The sequence below is a fragment of the Vombatus ursinus genome, unplaced genomic scaffold (assembly GCF_900497805.2).
Source record: "Vombatus ursinus unplaced genomic scaffold, bare-nosed wombat genome assembly UNPS02000582.1, whole genome shotgun sequence".
Lineage (NCBI taxonomy): Eukaryota > Metazoa > Chordata > Mammalia > Diprotodontia > Vombatidae > Vombatus > Vombatus ursinus.
This window is the reverse complement of record NW_020940360.1, coordinates 10,526,583-10,548,497: the sequence shown is the minus strand read 5'-3', so window position 1 is coordinate 10,548,497 and position 21,915 is coordinate 10,526,583. Positions and strand designations below refer to the sequence as shown.

At 35.9% G+C, this 21,915-nt stretch overlaps 1 protein-coding gene and 1 pseudogene across 3 annotated transcripts in view; one reads left to right on the top strand and one right to left on the bottom strand.

Moving 5' to 3' along the window:
• The window catches only part of ORC3 (origin recognition complex subunit 3), a 123,637-nt gene that overhangs the window by 17,574 nt on the left and 84,148 nt on the right, over nt 1-21,915 (bottom strand). For 2 of the 3 annotated variants that reach the window (XM_027856217.1, XM_027856233.1), the window contains exons 13-15: nt 21,286-21,365; nt 3,104-3,237; nt 478-560 (exon numbers count right to left, since the gene is read on the bottom strand). In XM_027856217.1, the coding sequence (XP_027712018.1) occupies nt 478-560; nt 3,104-3,237; nt 21,286-21,365 (297 nt within the window). The remainder of the gene's footprint in view (nt 1-477; nt 561-3,103; nt 3,238-21,285; nt 21,366-21,915) is intronic. The other variant, XM_027856226.1, reaches the window with a different exon arrangement.
• Nucleotides 9,464-9,957, top strand: LOC114037120 (annotated as a pseudogene).

Sequence of the window (21,915 nt, the reverse complement as noted above, 5' to 3'; positions counted from 1 at the left end):
TCATCTGAACTTTTGTTTCAAAACTGTCTGAAAAATGAATACTTTTAGATGCGGTATATGTACAAAAATAAAACAAAAAGAAGTGCCTTAGATTGCTGAGGTAGGAATGATCAAGGATCTCTGATCACAGTGAATAAGTAAGTGTAATCTATGAATATATATATCATACACTTTCCCCCTTGTTAGTCAAGGGAAACTAACTTGTTTCCCCTCATTAGTACTGTATTCCTTATGACCAAATTTTCCCAGGGGAACATTGGCTAGCAGATTCCCATAGAATGTCTACTTACATTCATAGTTAGGGTATGGTAGTGGGGCAGGCAAGATGTTCAGTTTACAAGTCAACTACAAAGTAAGCATGCTTTGTGGTTTTAAAACAAAACCAGTAAACAGCCATGCTGAACAAATCTAGAACACTCAATTAACTGAAAAAGGTCAAGTCACAGGAAGTAGCTGGTAGATAAGAAACTGGGCTACCTTCTGAAGGTGATAGAGGTCTGTCTTCTGGAATCCTTTCTGTTGTGATCCTGACCCATTCTCTTCCTCGTTGGATTCTGTTTCTAGAACAAAAATAAGATTCAATACTTAAAGAAGTCAAATCAGTTAAGTAAAACAGATAGAGTCCTGCCAAATCAAGGTTAAATCAAAGGTCATGTTACTTTTTCATGTCGAAAGGGGCCAGAGTTCCACGAGATAATCTGATTTTCTTCTGAAAGCTGAAACTTAGTAAACATATTCTTACATGATTTATGCTACAAAGATTTATGCTTCAAAAATTTCAGTTCCTAAAACTTGGATTAAAAACAAGAACACACACTTTCATGTATTTATCTGGGGAAAAAAATACAAGTCACATCTATAAATTTACTTTCTATGATTATTCCAGAATATTAAATTACTAAAAGCTGATCCCTGTCCTTATTGTATGCTCTAATTAGAGAAATTTGGTGAAGCTGGCCTAGATCTGCCTACACCTAATTGACTTAGCTACAGGATATTAAGAGGAAGATATTCAAACATTACATAACTTAAAAACCAGAAGAGGCACCTCACCTTTTCTGAAAGCACTGACGCCAGAGAGAATTGTAGCATGAGGCTCCTTCCTTGTGTTTTCAATATCTCTTTTTCACCCTAGTCTTAACACATATTTGATTTTAATAACATCACACTCACATGGATTGTTTGGCTTAATTCAAAAGATTAGAAGGAGGAAGGGCAGTGGTGTTTTTCAACAATGAATTTCAATTCAGTTATTAATATTTTCTGGTTTAAAATGCAATCCAAGCATATATGTATATCATACAGTACATTCTTCTTGCCTCAGAAAAAAAAACCACACAAACCAAAACCAAAAAAAAAAACCAAATCCAAACTGTGTCTAATCATTAAAAATAAATGAGCCATTCACGAGATTCTGCTCCTATTTTAAACTCCAGCTATAATTTTAAATCTAGGTTGCAATGTGGAAGAGGAATAGGAGAAAATCATGCAGATAAATATTTCTAATCTTTCAAAATGAAGGCGTTCTATTTCCATTTCAACATTTAAATTACTACATCAAATATAAGCTCCTGAACAATTTTAACCATGATAATTTTATATCCATATTGCGTGGTGGAAAAGGATTTTGGAAATATAACAAAATTGGTAAACCTAATATTTTTACCCTTTCAAAGATTTCAATTTCATTTCATTTCCCTTTTCAAGCACATAATCTAATAATTTCTTTAATCTAAGATACTTCAGACTGCTTTATGCCTTATAATCTCTAAAAACAATGTTCCCTCAGTGACACCATGTAACATGACTTTTTCATTGCCTTTCTGGCACCAGCTGTTCTCAAAAGCACAATATTATAATAATTTCTTCTAAAAATTACTATATTCAGATTCAAAATTGGGCTGACATTTATATACTTTTTGGTGTTTGATGGGAATTTGGACGCTTCAACTACTACTATTAAAAACACTTTTGTCCATTTGGAACACACTTTGGCTCCACTTCCTCTGCTCCTGCCACTCAAATCTGTCTCTATTCATCATCCATTGATATTAACTAAGTACCCACTACAGTACTACAGCTATGAAAGGAAATATATAGGTTTGAGTAAAAAGACAGAACTTCTGAAATCAGAGCTTAGACTCTAACAGATATACCAAAAATGTGATTACCCAAAGCTTAAAGTTAGAACATTAATGTTTAACATGATAAATTTTTAACCTACTTCCTCCCTGATTCTTCCCTATGCTTAGAACTTCCCACTTGACAAACACTATGCTGTCATACTCATGAAGCATTTCTGTATCCAGAAATAAGGAGGGTAAATTTATCACTTCCTCCAAAAATTAGGAACCACTACTCCTGTGAAGTCAGAGACAGAGCAAGGGAGAAGAGTACCTTAAAAGCTGATGATCTCTGTGGGTTCATTTTGCCCATTAAGGCATAAATGTCCATAAAAGTACGATATGCTGTTTTTGACCAAGGTCATACACACAGTACATTCAATAAATATTAAAGGATAATGTTATCTTGATGTTCCATCACATTTGCAATAAACTTTAAGCTACAGTGTTCTTAGCATTATGGATCATTTCAAACACTGAAGATGCAACCTTCTATAAATCTGTTTTGGAGAAGCCTCATCATACATATTTTCACAATCAGCATAGCAGTAAGCCTTACTACCCTGAAAGCAGTTTATAGCTATCAAATTTTTAAGTTCACAAATGACTTATAGAGTGTTTTTTGAAATCCACAAAGAAATGAGTAAAACGCTGAAGAACAATTAAAAGGAATCATAAGTATGAGCTTCTTTTTCCCTCATTAGTTTAAAAAAAAAAACCTAATTCTTTTAAACAAAATGTAGGAACTGTACAGCTAGAACAGAAACTTCTATTTTTGTTATTTTGATAATAATCACTGGTTAAGTTAAATTTGGAGGAAAAACATGTGGCATGCTCACGGACTGCTTCTAAGGCTCACAGCAGTTATAAGATTTCAGACCAGTGAATCTCCTCTTCAAAACTCAGTCCATCAGAAGATGGGTTCTATGATGTCATTTCAGAGTGACTATCATGGCCAATGAACTGTTAGTAGTACACACCTTCAAGACTCTGAAACTGGGCAAGGAACTCCTGCAGTTTCTCTGCCGTACTCCCGAGCTGTTTTCCAGGACAGGATTTAAAAACCTCTACACATTTCTGAAGTATGGCTATCAGTTCATCTTTAGCCAACATCCTAGAAAAGCAGAATCAGTGATTGAAGATGTAATGCAACTGGCAAATTAATGAACAAAAAAAGCAGTGCTTCTAGAAATTTGAAAGTCATAATTTCTACAACTCAATGTTTCTGCTCAGGAAAAGCATTCTTAGCCATTGTTTTAATTAGCACCCACCAATTTTCTCATAGAGAAACTTTTTGGCAAGTGATTTGATTTTCAGTAGCATTTGAGGGACTTCATATGATAATTTTCAAATCTGAAAAGCTGAAAAAAATCTCAAAGAAACCAAGAAGCTGTGACAATTTCTCCAAGGCTAGGCTCCTTCAATACAAATTCCTTTGATTACTCAGATAGTGATGTCACAATGACTTCATAAAGAATCTATTTGCAAACAAACTGCTTCTCTGCTAGTTAGGAATGTGAAAGAGTGAGAGGAAACTAGCAGCTGATTCTACATTTTAGCCAAATCAAGTACAAAAGCTTTGTGAACTGGAATACCTGCTTGAAATGAGACCAAAAGTATTAAGCACGAGATCCTTCACAAACATGGGCCCTGGAGTCCTCATAAGAGTCCTAGAGATCAATAATTGCTATTCTTACTAAGCAAGATGGGAAGAGAGGGCAAGCTGCCCAAGGCCACACAACAAATTAAATCCAAAAAGGATTGAGAACTTAAACATCCCAGCATCAGTGTAGCTCTCTCTGGCAAAGAATTTGCTCAGGAGAAGAATCAATCTTGATCAGGTCAAGGTTAATGATTTGTTTATTAAGCCATGAAACATAGTTATGCCAATTACATTCTTAATTGCATAGCATATGGATAAAAAATACTAATGGCATGCTGATGACAAATATTAATATCACTATATTAGAGCAAAAAGAATACCAAATAAGGTTAAACCAAGGTAACTATGGCAGGTAAAGAAAGCTTTCAGGTACCTCAACTGAAATTTGAAAAAATATAAAAATGTTACATTCATAAACAATGTATAACAGAAACCAGTAGGGATAGGAAGTGAAAACTTCTCCTATTTTTAAAAAGAAAATCTAAAATATATTTCTCTTCTAATTCTACAACAATGAAATAATTTCTCAAAACTGATTCTTCATCTATGGATCAAAAGGTTACTATGGGGCACAAAGAAGAAATTCAAGAAATTCTTGATTATCCGTGAGTGGTATGCAGATTAAACACTTCTTTCCCTCTCCTGTCTTTCTGGGACCAGGGTATGCTGACAGTAGATCTAAAATGGGAAAAGGTCACTCCAGAAGTCAGATGCAGCCGAGTGATCTGTTTTGCTTGACCTTTGGCTCCTCTGGGTGAATCACCAACCTCTAGCTCTCAGATGTTCATCAAAGTAGTAACACAGTATGTTTTTGGAGCAAGGTATGATGGCAGCATAAGGTCCAACCCAAAGTCACTCAATTGATCTTGCATTTCTTCAATTCCCAAATTCAGGCCTGGGACTATAATAATTATCCAACTCAATTATTAAAAGAAAATCTTTGAGCCTTGCTCTCAATAATGAAGAAAACTCAGGTAGAAAAAATTAAAAGGAGTTTATTAAGTATCTCCAGGCAACGTGGCATTCAGAGTATCCAGGCACCAAATTCAAACTACAAGCTGATTTTATAGATGAGTTTCATAAGGGAAAGACAATCCTGATAGGTGCACATTTCTAAAAGGGGATGAAGTAGTATCTCTCAGCTACTTTATTGCCCACAGCATAGGAGAAATGAGATTAGAGGTAAGGATATGGGATGAAAGCACATGCAGCTCCATGTCTAAGCAGGAACTACAAAGGACAAGGGGTTAGGATCAAAGTACAAGCCTCCTTTCCCTACAGATTGCCTGGCACATACCTAGAAGACAAGCAAGGCTAGAAACAATGAAAAAGAAAAGACTAGAAACAACGGGGTCACTCAAACTGACTCAGCATAAATTTCAATACTATTTTACCCACAAGCTCATCACAACACACATTTATTTATTTATTCCCTTATTCTAGTGCTGCTTCGCCTACAGTCAGGGCATAAGAATGACATATTATTTTGCAACTTGGATTTCACCTTTACTGGACTGGATGACTTTTAGTGCATTTGATTGTATGGATCAGAAACTCTTTCACAGATGCTGTTTTCTACAAATCTGGGTGACTTTTACTTGTCAGTGTTAAACCAAACATCAATTACCTGTTTTTTAAAATAAGAAAGTAGTTTATGCCTTTTCCAAAGACCATATTGCTGTTTATTAAAAAAATAATAATAAAACTTGAGATAGGACTGACCGGAACTGATAATTTGATGGAATTGAGCAAATTTTTCTTATTTATGATTAGCTAATCTGAGATTCAGGCAGCTAGGTAGCATAGTAGATAGAGTGCAGGCGCAGGAGTCAGGAAGACTGTTTTCCTGAGTTCAAATCTAGCCTCAGACACTTATTAGCTGTGTGACCCTGGGCACTTAATCCTGTTTACCTCTGTTTTCTTATTGTAAAATGAGCTGGAGAAGGAAACAGTAAACCATTCCAGTATCTTTGCCAAGAAAACTTCAAACAGGGTCATAAAGAGTCTGAAATGACTGAACAACAACAACCCCTCCCAGAGATCACAATCAATTTAAGGGCTGCTAGGTGGCACAGTAGATAGAGTGCAAGCCCCCAAACGGGGTCACAAAGTGTCAGATACAACTGAACAACAACAATAAAAATCTGGGATGTTATTTTGTGAAATATGATAAATAACTATATTACATACATGAAGCATGTTATACATGTATGTGTATATATACACACATATATACATATACACATACACACACACATATATATGTATACACGCACATACAGATTTAATATGCCTCTCTTTTTTGAGGTTCCATAGGAAGAAAACATTTTTATTCACATAAGAAAATGTAAGAGTGGTAAATTTGGCCATAGTTGATATAGGACCAGTCTTGGAGTTGAAAGGATCTGTATCCAAATCTTGGCTTTAATATATAGTGGGCATGTGAACATGGGCAAGTCACTTAACCTCTCGGAAATCTCTTGACAACCCTGTAAGACTATAAGTTATAGACTGCTTATTTGAATTGGTAGAGGATAGACAGAGCCAAGATGGCAGAGAAAAGCTAGGAAGTTGCCTAAGCACTCCCCAGTTTCCCTGGAAATAACTTTAAATCAAACTTCAAAATGAATCTGGAGTGACAGAATCCACAACAGGTCAAAGGTGAAACAACTTTCCAGCTCAGGATAACTTAGAAGGGCAGCAGGACAGGTCTATCTCACTTGGCTAAGAGGAGCACAGTCCAGCACAGGCAGTATCTGGGCAAGCCAACAGGAGGCCCCGAGCCCCAGGCACAGATCAGCAATCCTGATTGGCAGGCCGGCAGCACAGCAGACCAGCTGTGAGGTCTCCAGCCTAGAGAGGTGAGCCAACAGTTCCTGAGGTCTGGTGTACCAGGTGCTAATAGGGTGGGTGATCCCAGTGCAACAGGTGAGTGGACAGCCCTAGAAGCCCAGACCACTACAGCAAACCAGTTACTAGGCCTCTGGCCCCCAGCACAAGAAGCTTGGGACAGTGTCCCTGTGTCCAGGAGCATAGCTCAACTTTAAAAGTCACTAATTGGTTTGGAAAATTAAAAAAAAAACAAAATAAATCCCTGACCATAGAAAGCTACTATGGCAACAGGGAAGATCAAAACACAAACTCAGAAGAGGACAACAACGTCAAAACGCTTACATCTGAAGCATCAAAGGAAATATGAATTGGTCTTAAGCCCAAAAACCCCTCCCAGAAGAGCTCAAAATAAAATAAAATAAAATAAAATAAAAGAGGTAGAAGAAAAATTAGGGGAAAAATGAGAGTCATGCAAGAGAACCTTGAAAAAAAGAGTCAACAGCTTGGAAAAGGAAGCACAAAAATTGACTGAAGAAAACAACTCCTTAAAAAGTAGAATTGGCAAAATGGAAACAGTGGTTCAAAAGCTAACTGAAGAAATAATTTCTTAAAAATTAGATTTAGGTAAATGGAAGCTAATGACTCTATGAGACATCAAGAATCAGTCAAACAAAATCAAAAGAATGAAAAAAAAAACAGAAGAAAATGTATACTTCATTGGAAAAACAAATGACCTAGAAAGCAGATGCAGGAGAGATTAATTTAAGAATTATTGGACTACTCAAAAGCTATGATAAAAAAAAGAGCCTACACAGCATCTTTCAAGAAATTATCAAGGGGCAGCTAGGTGGCGCAGTGGATAGAGCTCCAGCCTTGGAGTCAGGAGGCCCTGAGTTCAAATTCGGCTTAAGATGCTTGACACTTACTGTGTGACCCTGGCCAAGTCACTTAACCCCAATTGCCTCACCAAAAAGCAAAAACAAAACAAGAAATTATCAAGGAAAACTCCCCTAATATCCTAGAATCAAAGGATAAAATAAAAATGGAAAGAATCCGCAGATCGCCTCCTGAAAGAGATCCCAAAATGAAAACTCCCAGCAACATTACAGCCAAATTCAAGAACTCTCAGGTCAAGGAGAAAATACTTCAAGCACTGAGAAAGAAACAATTCAAATTTCAAGGAGTCACAGTCAGGATTACACAAGATTTAGCAGCTTGTACATTAAAGGATCTAAAGGCTTGGAAGATGATATTCCTGAAGGCAAAAGAGCTTGGATTACAATGAAGAATCAACTACCCAGGGGCAGCTAGGTGGTGTAGTGGATAGCCTTGGAGTCAGGAGGACCTGAGTTCAAATCTGGCCTCAGATACTTGGCACTTAATAGCTGTGTAACCCTGGGCAAGTCACTTAACCTTGATTGCCTCAGGAAAAAAAAAAAATCAACTACCCAGCAAAACTGAGCATTATCTTTTGGGGGCAAAAATGGATATTCAAGAGATAGGGAGACTTTCAAATATTCCTGATGAAAAGACCAGAGCTGAACAGAAATTTTGATTTTCAAATACAAGATTCAAGAGAAACATAAAAAGGTAAACAGGAAAAAAAAAAAACTTAAGTTATTCAATAAGGCTAAACTGTTTACATCCCTAAATGGGAAGATGATACTTGTTACTCTTAGGAACTCTATCTCTATTAGAGCAGTTAAAAGGAATACACAGAGACAGAGGATGTGGGTATAAGTTGACTTTGATGGGATGATATTAAAAAAAAAAATTAAGGGATAAAAGAGAGGATTGCACTGGGAGAAGAGGGAAGGGAGAGGAAAAATGGGGTAAATTATACCACATGAAGTGGAGGGAAATAAGGGAGGAAGGGAGGTGAGCATTGTTTGAACCTTACTCTTATTGGAATTGACTCAACTTACACACTTGGTTGGATACAGAAATCTATCTTACCCTAGGGAAGGGGAAACCAAAAGGGGGAAGGGTGTGTGATAGAGGAGGAGGCAGACTAAGGGAGGCGGTAGGCAGAAGCAAAACACTGGTGAGAAGGGAAAGTGAAAAGAGAGAGAGAAAAAAGTATAAATAGGGCAAGAATAGGATGGAGGGAAATACACAGTTAATAATCATAACTGTGAATGTGATGAACTCTGCCATAAAATGGAAGTGGATAACAGAGTGGATTAAATACCAGAATCCTACAATATGTTTACAAGAAATATATTTGAAGCAGAGAGAGACACAGAGTAAAGGTAAAAGGCTGAAGCAGAACATACAAAGCTTCAGCTGAAGTCAAACAAGCCAGGGTAGCAATCCTGATCTCAGACAAAGCAAAAGCAAAAACAGATCTAAAATTAAAAGACAGAAGTAAAGAATTGGTAGACATATTCTCTGTCTCTGTCTCCCTTAGATCTGGATTAAAACAAAGCAAATTTCCCATAACTCTTACTAGAAATGTTTGACTAAATTCATCACAAATATTAATTTTACAGAGATATGAATTAAAAACATAGATAAATCATTTAATAAAGTTTTCTCATACATCTGGGACTTTTACCACCCTATCTACAAGCTTGAGAAAATAATTAAAGCCTAAGCCTAAGGGTAAGTCACAACAGCTTGAATCTACCATTTGGTTTCTTTAGAGACCATAAATTTAATCATCACTAGTAGTTGTACTACTCTCATTTTATCAGCTATGTTATTTTTGCAAAAAGGTGAGGGCATACTCTGGTATTTAGAAGTACTGAGCTTCCTGTGCCACAGCAGCAGCGGCGGTAGAGCCTGCAGTAGCACCAGCACTGGGAAGTGAAGAGCTTGGGGGCTGTTGCACATCTCCACTGACATGGAGACATTGTAACAGGTGCCCTTCGTGGTCCTCCAGTGTCCCAACCTGTAGCTGAAGAAGCTGCAAAGGGCCCACATGCCATCAGCTATGATGGTGTACGCCCTGGTGGGGGTGTCTTATTTCCTCATCACTGGAGGAATAATTTATGATGTCTTGTGGAACCTCCTAGTGTTGGATCTATAACAGATGAACATTGACATCAGAGACCAGTTGTTTTCTTGGCATATGTAGTAAATGGACAATATACTATGGAAGGGCTTGCATCCACTTTCCTGTTTACAATGGGAGGTTTAGGTTTCATAATCCTAGACTGATCCAATGCACCAAATATTCCCAAGCTCAATAGGTTTCCTCTTCTATTCATTGGTTTCATCAGTGTCCTCTTGAGTTTCTTCATGGTGAGAGTATTCATGGGAATGAAGCTGCCAGGCTATCTACTGGGTTTGAGTTCCTTTTGTGAAGACAACAATAACTGGTTTCACTCCTTTTAATGCATTTCAAAGGCCATTCTGCCCTCCAGGACAAAATTTGGAACATGGATTATCTGTGACTCAGAATGGCACAAGAAAAGGTCTGGTATAAAAATGCAAAAGGTTTTAGTCTATTTTTTGGGGAAAAAAAAACCTCTTGTTCCTATTGATGTGATCAGCTTATAATAATAGTAATAACATTGTTTTTCTATATTGACCCACCATTCATGTCAAATCATCACATCTGTCCTCTGTTTTTTCCCCCCATTTTTGAGTGAAACTGTTTTCCTTTGTATAATGAAAGTATTGAATAAAGTATTTCCTTATTTCCTACAAGCCCATTTGCAAATTTCACCTTTTCAGGAAAATGTACTTCTGGTGAAGACGTGCACAAGTAAAATTCAGGCAGCTGGAGCCTCCAGGCTGATGACTCTATCCAGGGGATCTTGACCCTTAGTTATTATAACTGTAGCTTTCAAAGTCTGTGATTTTGTGTTCCCTAAACAATAAGATGTATGAAAGGAGTCAAAATAAATAATTTTTCTATTGGAAAAAAAAAGTACTCACTCAGATGTACATATGAATATGTGTAGCTGACTTGGTAAACAGCTAAACTGAATACAAACCCTGCTTTCTCTCTTAATGAAAAAAGGTGGCTATCTTTCGAAAAGCAGGTGGCTATTTTCCAAGCATCAAATGCAGTTAGAAGTTCCAGAATGGCAATTTTTTTCTTCTACAAGACAACTCAGCCCCCTGAAAGACTCAGGAAAAGACAAACTTATCTTAACAAGACAACATAAAAGTAACTGATAAAGTAGAAAACAGAATTTATTCAAGTGAATCTTACTGAGTAACTGCAGGTCCAATAGATACTTAAGAGTAGATTTTACCTACTGGTCTCTAGAAAGGGGGCAAATAAAAGACATCCATGATGTATCATATTATGTAATATCTCAATTGGATGGTTTATCTGTAATTTAATTTAGAAACTATCAATCAATCAATAAACATTTATTAGGCATCTGCTATGTTCCAGACACTGTGCTAAGTACTAGGGATACAAAAAAGGGGCAAAAGACAGTCCCTGCCCTCAAGGAACTCACAATCAAATGGAGGAGGCAAGAAAAAAATCTACAAATAAACTATATACAGGATAACTAGGAAATAATTAACAGGAAAAAGGTACTAGAATTAAGAGGGGGCTGAAAAAGGCTGCTTGTAGAAGACTGGGTTTTAGTTGGGACTTAAAGGTGGAGATATTCCATCACCAACATGGTGATTTAATTTCATGCCACAATGAGTAATTGGAGGAAGGCTTTAGAGGACTGTCACTCTTTATATATCAGCCAAAAGAACCAGAAAAAGTCCATATGAATTTTTCATATGTTAAAATTAATATGCTTCTCCACATACAGAGAAAGAACTATGGAGTCTGAATGCAGATCAAAGCATTCTATTTTTACTTTATTTTCTTCTTTCTTGTGGTTTTCCCCTTTTGTTCTGAATCTTCTTTCACAACATGACTAATATGGAAATATGTTTAGTATGATTATACAGGTATAACTTGTATCAGATTGTCTGCCGTCTTGGGGAGAGGGGAGGACAGGGAGGAAGGGAGAAAAAAATTTGGAACTCAAAATCTTATAAAAGTGAATGCTGAAAATTATCTTTATAGGTAACTGGAAAAAATAAACTACTATTAAGTGGGAAAAATTAATAAGCTTGCGGGTTGAAAATCTTGTTTCCTTAAATGTGACAGTTATTCAGCAATATTAAAAAAAATCATTATGGCAAGTGGGCAGAGCAGACTAAAGGTCTCATCTCTCAAGCTGGAGGTCTCAAGCCAAGCCCTGCAGTCTCTCAGCACCTCTATACTTCTCATTTCAATCCTGGAGAATTTTTTTTTTTAGGTTTTTATTCTGGTAGGATGGGCGAGAGGAGGAGCACTCAGCCAAGGGGCAAGAGAGAAGAAAGAGAGCACAGTTTTGTAGAATAAAGTTAACATATGTGTTAAAAGTTAAAGCAAGAACTGTCTAAGATTTGGTACTATCCTCAGTTTCAGGCATCCACTGGGGGTCTTGGAACATATGCCTGGAGGATAAGGGGGGGGGGACTATTGTAGATGACAATGAAGTATTTCCATTGCCTCATGCTTAAAACCAGTAATTCCTAGTTAGGTGCTAATTATTTGAGTTTCTAGTAAGAATAGACTGGAAGAAGAAGTTGATTAATCTCTCTCAAGTTCTATAGAAGATTATGAGTAGCAAGTTTGTAAATCTTAGTCAGACATAACTTAACAGTTACCCAAGATAATTTCTAAATCTTTTCCATGTCTCAAACAAGAATATCTATAATTTCTCCCCTTCTTTTATTTGGTGGGAAGGGGAAGAATATTGTGACTCAAGGAACTTAAAGAACAGACCTCTAAAACAAAATAGTTTTAATTCAAACATAATAATAATAGTTTTATTTAAGAGAAGTGTAATGAAAAGAGTCACAAAGAAAGAATAACTTGTTTCTTTATCTTTTTAGACAATGAGTTCTGATTTTTTTTTCATTCTTCTTTTAAAAGAAATACAACAAATAACTTTAAAAATACATTCCAGTTTCATATTATGGCCAGGTAAGGGAGAGGAATTCTTCACTCAAGAAAGATATGTCACTGTGGTGTGGTGCCCTGAATTCTAGAAGGTTCTGCCAGCAGGTACAAGCAGTTGAAAACCCTCTGAGTTTGGGCTTGTCAATGGACTGTGTTAGTTATCTCATGACAATAGAATCATGGAATTCAGAGCTGCAAGGGGCTTTAGAGATCGTGTAGTCCAACCCCTTTATATTATGCTTGAGGAAACTGACATACAAAGAGGTTAAGTGATTTGCTCCAGGTCACACAGGTACTGAATAGAAAAATGGGATTTGAACTCAGGTCTGAAGACTTTAAAACCAGTGTTCTCTTCTCATTATACTATAAGCTTCAAAGTTTTTTAAGCTGTTTTAGAAATATTGCATTTTGGAGAACTAAAAGAATTTTTTTTGACCTTATTAAATACTTGTGAATTTGGGCAAGGTCATTATCTTATCATCCGATCCTATTTCCAATGTTAAATATTACCCCTATACATTTAGAAGGAAGGTTGGCTTTTTTCCAGAAGATTCAACTAGATTATGCCTACCAAGTAAAGAATATTTTTATCACAGCATATCATGAAGAATGTGGAGTGCTTGGTGGAAGGAGTATCCACATACAAAAAAATCATGAAAAATCAAAGAATTAAGAGGTAGGTAGAAGGATGAACACAGAGAAACAGAAAGGAAAACAATGCAGAAAAGATAAAAACAGAGATACACATGTAGAGAGAAACTGAGAGACTTTCTTTCATAGAGTACTATCCCCAATGACATTACAAATAATCTCTAAAGATTTTATAAATCATTTTGTATTTTAGCAACTAAAGCCATAAGTAGCATCTTTGATTACTTGCTCTTAAAGTCAGATGAAATCATGACAAGAGTGGAAGTAACAAATCACAGAGCATAAAGTACCCTTTGACTACCAGTATGTAGTTATCTGTCTATCATTTTATAGATTAGGAAACTAAGTCCTAGAGAAGTGTTACTTATCCAAAATAAAGAGAAAATTAGCAGAAGAGCTAGGCTAGAAATCCAAATCTTTTGACTTCCAGTCTAGTGCTCTTTCCACTATAAAATGATGCCTTCTAGAAATTCTGTCCAAGGGTCAGAGGGTCTTTGTAGTTGACTGACTATAGTTTTATTGACTCCAGTTCAAAGAAATGATCTGAAGGTTATTGATCTGCAAGAATTTTGCTGTAATAGTATGGTTTCAAAACAGTGAACCACTCTAACAATTGATTCTCCCTAACGCATTTTCAAGACAAGCTTTTCCACTATCTTCCTAATATCTTAGAATTTCTGTGGTACCTTTTGTGTAAAGATGTAAGGAATGATAAGGGTGGCCCTTGCTGGAGAACAGCATTTTCTATGGCCTCCAGCCTTCTCAAACAATATTAAATGTAACTGTCTTTTGAGACATATATTTGCCCCAGAATTTCAGCCCCTGCCATCCTATATGTTGTGGAACAGTGATTCCTAACCTCTCTGGAATATAATCATCTTGGTATTTTGTTTTAAATTGGAAATAACTGGAGAAACTTTGATATGCTACAAAACTAAATTTGGGAATTACCAACTCTCTAACTTTAGGATGTCCTCTATTATCTTCCGTCTTAAAAAGCATCAAGAGTTAGATTACTATTTGGGAAGTATTTCATAGAAAATGGAAATGTCAATTATTAAAGGCTGGACATTTATATCATCTGCAGAATCAGACAATGCATTATTAAGCCTCCAGATCTGTAATCTCTTCCAACTAAGCTAAATTGATAAAACATTAATATGTGTAATGCCATTTTTCTAAACTCAACAAAATTTGTCCACTTAATATTTTACTTAAGTCAAAAGCCCTTCTCAGAAATTTGAATAATTTTCTTATATTCTGAACTCCTTTTGCTATTAATCAGCTGCAGTTTGTAGGTGCTGGTAGTGTAGCAAGCTCATAGGTTATAGATGAGCCAAAAACACCAGATGCAGTAGCTCCTGTCTTTCATTTATATGTCCAAGCCCCATGCCTCTACAATTAGTGGCAGAATGTTTTAAATCCAAATTTGTCAAACCTGTGTTTGGACTACATTCTGATAGTGTTCTGTGGGGCTGTTACACAGAGGGCATTGCCTTTTTGTAGAGTCTTAGAGTTGGAAGGGACCTTAGAGATCATTAAGTACAGTTCATTCTTGAACAAGCATATACTCTATGACATACCTGATACATGGTTTTCTGGTCTTTGCTTGAAGACCTCCACTGAAGTGGCAGCCATTATCTCCAGAGACAGCACATTACACTTTTGGATAACTCCAACTATTAGGAAGTTTTTCCTTATACCAAGTCTAAATTTGCCTTTTCACAATTTCGACCTGGTTCTGCCATCTGAGACCAAATAGAATAAATGTAATCTCTCTTCCACATGAAGGCCCTTCAATTACTTGCAAATGACTATCATTGGCCCTTAATTTTCATTTTATGCCTTTTGTAAAGTTGCTAAATCTAATTTATCTCTTTTATCTCTAAATTATACTCTCATTTTTACTTTCTTATATTTGTTTCTAAGTACAATCCAAAGACTGTAACAAAAAAAAGTTAATTTTATGAGGGATGCCACCTTTGGGTGGAAAATACTTACAGAGATCTGTAAAAGGGAAAAAAAATTTTAAAAAGATACAGAAATGTTACTATAATCTCCATCCCCAAATTTATCAATTGCAAAAGTCTCCAAAATCTTTGTTTTCCAGGAAGTTTCTATTAGAAGACATTATGCTCAAGAAAAGAAGAGCATATTGGCTATTCCTTGGTTGCTAACTTTGTTCACTTTAAGGCCCAGGGTTCCCTCTCTTGGATTCTCTTCATTAGTTATTTTGAAATTATTTCTTGGTAATAGACTAATCTTAGTGAGGAGTTAATAAGAAATGTGTTTAGTCCTTCCCATAGGCTACTGATGTCTTGAGTTTTCCATCTTTCAAGGAGACTTGCCGATGCACATAATTAACCAGATGATATCCCGTATACTCCATCTTAATTAAAAGGATAAGGTTTTTACCCTGGTATTTGAATGTATTTGAGCTATGGGTACAAGGGGAACAACTGAATAACTATTAGATTACACTTACGACATCTTTGAAATTTAGTTAGTTTCCTGATAAAAAGATTGGGAAAAATGTTATCTGGATTTCTCTTAAATTTTATATATTATTCTCAGAGTGTTTACAGGGCAATTACAATATTTTTTTTTCTGTTTCATGGTTTTTCAAAAACCCATATGTTTTCCCAGTGAATCAGAGGAAAAAAAAATCTTTGAAGAATCAAAGATAAAGGAGACTCCAAAAGTAGCAGGGAGATGTTAAGTGTGCACAGATAGGGTACAAAATATTTCTAATGATGACTTATGTGCAAGAGGTGGTTAAGGGATATCTAGGAAATGCTGGATCAGAAAAAAAGGTAGGTCAATAAGGTAGCAGAAGGAGAGATAACAGATGGACTGTACAAGTGCTACAAAAGTATCCATGGAATATAAGAAGACCAAGAGGAGGCCTCTAGCATGTTGGGTGGATCTTTGTGAAGCATCTATGGGAAAACTTGAAAAAGTGTCATAAAGGATGAAAAGTCATGGATAAGTTGGGATCTCTATTGATGAAAGGAATATCCATGTCTAAATCATATGTGCACTGAAGGAGTTGAAGGAACAATGTTAATATTTATATGCTACCTCTTAAATACTTTCTTTGAATTCTTAGTCTTTTCCCTTCAGTGAATATTTAATGTTTATCTTGGATTATATTTTTAATCTTGTAATGCCTACTTAAAATTTTATTTTGAAGATGGATGTGCTAATAAGGTATTTGTTGTGAGACACTCACTTCCCCAAATTTATATACTGTCTTTAGGGGTAAAAGGAGGCAAAACTGGAAAATGACTTCAATTGTTTCTCCCACAGGTAGTCTTCAGAATGTGGAAGTACAAGATGATGTTCCCAGGAGGTAACAGGAACTTACAGATATTACAAGAGGGTTACAAGTACCAGGCTCAAGTCAAAGCTTGGTTAGGTATATGGGGCTTCTCAAATCAGGGTCATCAGATGAAAGAGAAAATGCCATTCGGTACAGATAATTACTAAAACCTAAAGACACTGGCCATCACACTTATCACAATTTTTTAAAAAATTCTAAAATTAAATAAACAACAACAAAAGATTTCTATACAGCAGGACCCAAAAAGAAGATTCTATATGAAACCATTAATCTCTAAGTAATATTGCTTGCTTTTTAAAAAAGTATAAATTCTACATTTAACTTTAAAATTTTTCTGCTTGGCAGACTTTAGAAAAACCTGGAAAGCCTTGCATTAACTGATTGCTGAGTGAAGTGAGCAGAAACAGGGAAAACACTGTACACAATAACAGCAACACTGTGCAATGACCAACTTTGATGGACTTAGCTCTTCTCAGCAATGCAATGATCTAAGACAATTCCAAAAGACTCACGATGGAAAATGCTATCCACATCCAGAGAAAGAACTATGGAGTTTGAATGCAGATCAAAGCATACTATTTTTCCTTATTTAAAATTTTTTTTGTTTTTTTCTTTCTCGTGGTTTTTCCCTTTGGTTCTAATTCTTCTTTACAACATGACTAATGTGGAAATATGTTTAATACAATTGTATATATCAGATTGCATGCCATCTTGGGGAGGGAGAAGGAGGGAAAGAAAATTCCAAACTCAAAATCTTGTAAAGGTGAATGTTGAAAACTAAAAAGAAAGAAATAAATATTAAATTAAAAATTAAATTAAATTTAAATTAAATTAATAAATTGAAAAAAATTAAATATTTTTTTGCTTGTCTGTGTACCTGTTCTGAACTTCCTTCTCTTCTGTGCATTTGAAAAAAAATGTTACCACAACTCTCTTTTTTGAGCATCAATATTGTTTGTCTCCTCCATATTCCCACTCCCAATCAAAAACTCTGAGAAGTTTTTAAAAAAAGTTCTTGTAGGAAAAAGCATAAGCAAGCAAAACAAAGTCACAGAGAGGCCATTTCCAAGCATGTGAATCTGAACTTTGTATCCATTGTTTCTCTGTCAGGAGGTAGGAAGCACAGTATCCTTGTTCTCCTGGTTCTGCTCAATTCACTTTGCACCAGTTCATACTACTGAGGATTTTCTGAAATTGTCACTTTTGTTATTTCTTAGGGCACAATAATATTCTCTTACTTTCATATATCAAAATTTCTTTAGCAATTCCCTAATTATTTAAGAATTACTCTGAAGTATCCCCTTTACTTCTATTTCTTTTACTTGCCTTTTTTCATTCTTCAGGCTCAAGAAGTTTTTTTGCTTGTGACTATTCTCTTGCCATTATTAGCCTCCTTCTTAAGCCCTTCTCTCTATTTTTGCTTGTTTCTCTGTTGAGTCTGATGTATTTCTATACCAAACACCCTGTGTTTTCAACTTTCCTTTGTCCATTTCTAAGAAATGAGATTCACCCATCAATTGGGGAATGGCTGAACAAGTTGTGGTATATGAATGTGATGGAATACTACTGTGCTATAAGAAATGATGAGCAGGCAGACTTCAGAAAAACCTGGAAAGACTTGTATGGTCTGATGCTGAGTGAAGTGTGAAGAACCAAGAGAACTTTGTACACAGTTAACAGCCACGTTGTGCGATGACTAATATTGATAGACTTAACCCTTCCCAGCAATACAAGGATCTAAGACATCTCCAAAGGCCTCATGATGGAAAATGCTATCCACATCCAAAGAAGGAAGTACGGAGTTCGAATGCAGACCAAAGCATACTATTTGCTATTTTTTTTTCTTCTGTTGAGTTTTGTTTCCTCTTTCTGGTGGTTCCTCCTATTGGTTCTAATTCTTACTTACAACATCACTAATGTGAAAATATGTTTAATAGGAATGTATATGTATAGCCTCTATCAGATTATTATTGGGGAGGGTGGTGGGGAGGAAGGGGGAGAAATATTTTAAACTCAGAAGCATGTGGAAGTGACTGTTGATAAATCAAAATAAATTAATTAAAAAAAGGGAAAAAAAAAGAAATGAGGTTCATCTAATGTCTACTCCCCCCAGTCCTTCCTCTATTTTGTATTCCCTCCTTCTTATGTATTCCAGTTATGAGAATTAGCAAGTCCATTCCCTTCTTCTACCTTTCTACAGAGTATTTCTCCTTTTACCCTCCCTTCTCTTTCCCTTCTTCAGACTATCAGAAAAGAACCAATCCATTCCCAAGACCTCTGCTTTTCTTATTTAACTTCTTCAATACCTTTGAAGGAATTAAGGCTCCGAAAGAATACTTGTTTCTTTTCTTTTTTACTTTTTTTTTTTTTTTTTTTAGAGGCAACGAGGGTTAAGTGACGTGCTCAGGGTCACAAAGCTAGCTAGTAAGTGTCTGAGGCTGGATTTGAACTCAGGTTGTCTTGATTCCAGGGCTGGTGCTCTATCCACTGTGCCACTTAGCTGCCCCCGATACTTGTTTCTTTTCTTCCGTTAGAATGTGAACATTAAATCATCCTACAGTTCCTTCCAAATGCTTAAATAAATTTACCTCCCTAGCTTTCCCCGGACTCTTGTGTCTGTATTTCAAAGTACCTGTTTAAGTCTGGTGTTTTCATCAGAAGTGCTCGAAAATACTCTCATCTGGCCTAGTGCCAGATCTCAAACTGTATGATAAAGTGGTAATCATCAAAACAATCTGGTACAGACTAAGAAACAGAGTGGTGGATCAGTAGAATGGATTAGGTACACAATACATAGTATTATGTAAACGAACATAGTAATCTAGTTTTTGATAAACCCAAACACCCAAGCTTTTGGGACAAGAACTCACTATTTAACAAAAGTTGCCGGGAAAACTGAAAAACATGAGGCAGCTAGGTGGTGCAGTGGATATAGCACCAGCCCTATCAGGAGGATAGGTCAGGAGGACCTGAGTTCAAATCTGGCGTCCGAAACATAATACTCACTAGCTGTGTGTCTCTGGGCAAGTCATTTAACCCCAATTGCCTCACCAAAACAAACAAACACACCAAAAAAAAAAAAGAAAGAAAGAAAGACAGAAAACTGGAAAACAGTATGGCAGAAACTCGGTATAGACCAACATCTTATACTATATACTAAGATAAGGTCAAAATGGGTACATGATTTAGACATAAAGGATGATACTATAAGCAAATTAGGAGAGCAAGGAATAGTTTACCCATCAGATCTATGAAGAATGGAAGAATTTATGATCAAATAAGAGACAGAGGGAATTACAAGATGTAAAATGGGTAGTTTTGATTATATTAAATTAAAAAGGTTTTGCACAAACAAAACCAATGCAACTAAGGTTAAAAGAAAAGCAGAAAGCTGGGAAAATTTTTTATAGTAAGTATCTATGATAAAGGCCGCAATTCTCAAACATATAGCGAACTGAGTCAAATTATTAATAATACAAGTCATTCCCAATTGATAAATGATCACAGAATATGAACAGGCAGTTTTCAGATGAAGAAATCAAAGCTATCTACAGTCACATAAAAAATACTCTGAATCACTACTAATTAGAGAAATACAAATTAAAACAATGCTGAGGTATCACCTCACACCTATCAGATTGGCTAATATGACAGAAAAAGAAAATGATAAATAAGTGGAGAGGATGTGGGAAAACTGGGACACTAATGCACCACTGGTGGAGTAATGAACTGATCCAACCATTCTGGAGAGCAATTTGGAACTACGCCCAAAGGGCAACCAAACTGTGCATACCCTTTGAGCCAGCAATACCACCACTAGTCTATACCTCAAAGATTAAAAAAAAAAAAAAAAAGGAAACGGACCTATTTGTACAAAAATATTTGTAGCAGCTCTTTTATGTAGTGGCAAAGAATTGGAAATTAAGAGAATATCCATCAATTGGGAAATGGCTGAACAAGTAGTAGTATATGATTATTGTGCTACAAGAAATGATGAACAGGATGATTTCAGAAAAACCTGGAAAAACTTACATGAACTGATGCAGTGAAGTAAGCGAATTAAAACACTGTACACAGTAATAACAATATTTTATGATCAACTGTGAATGACTTAGTTATTCTCAGCAATACAATGGCACAAGACAATTCCAAAGGACTCAGGATGAAAAATGCTATCCCTCTCCAGATAAAGAACTGACGGAGTCTAAATGGAGATTGAAACATTATTTTTTCACTTTATTTTTTCATAGTGTTTTTTTTTTTTTTGGTCAGTGTTTTCTTTCACATGACTAATATGGAAACAGGTTTTCTATGACTGCGCATGTATAATCTACATGAAACTGCTTACTGTCCTAGGGAAAGAAGGAGGGAGGGAGAGAATTTGGAACTCAAAATTTTTAAAAACAAATGTTAAAAACTGTTTTTACATGTACTTGGGAAAAAATAAAATATTATTAAAAAAAAAAAGTACTCTCTTCCCTGCTGCCTGCCTTCCTCCACCACTCCATCCCTGTCCCCACACCATTTACCTCTGTACCCTGCCCCCTGGTGCTGCTTGTTTCTGTACTTCCTGTACCATTTGCCCCTGCACCATCACTGCCTTATTAAAGTGTGATTGCAGTCTCACTCCCCCCTGCCGTTGTGGTCTTTCCAGGAGAGCACCCAAAGAAGCAGTTGTACTTGCCCCATTTCATAATTCTGTAGATTAAATAACAATTCATGTGTTTAAAACAAGAAAAAAAGGAAGGAAAAATACCTGAGGAGCTGCAAAACAGGCTCATATTCTTGTGACTCCCAAATGTTCTTTTCTAAACATGCACAATACAGCTCCCTGATCTGAAAGTGAACAATGCATTTAGTGAGGAAAACAAATGCTGAAGTTGTTTTGTATTAGTTTGTCAAATTCCATATATTCGAGAACCCAATTCGAATTGTTAAAATGACAACTGATGTCAGATGTATCATGAACTGAGTACTTTATAATGAATGTATACTTTAAATGAATGTGAATGAGTACTTTAAATGAATATGAAATGTGTACATGGTTTTGGCTGATACAGAAGTATCTGGAAAATAACGAATGGGAAAAATAATTTGTAAGAAGTCTAGATGTGGCTGTTGACTCAAAATGTGTAAACACATACTAAATCATAGTAATTATCTCAAAAACAATAGAAATTCCTTCACAATTGATCTCTGGAACTGATGCAAATACTTACAGGGACCAAATTCTTCCATGATAATCTACTGTACCCATAAATTCCTACAGGTACCTATACTTTAATATTTCTCTGATTCTTTGAGATTCTCTGAAATATCTGATTTCTTAGCTGTTTCCACAGATATATCAGAGCCCATATATGGGCTATTCCTTATGCCTAAAGTG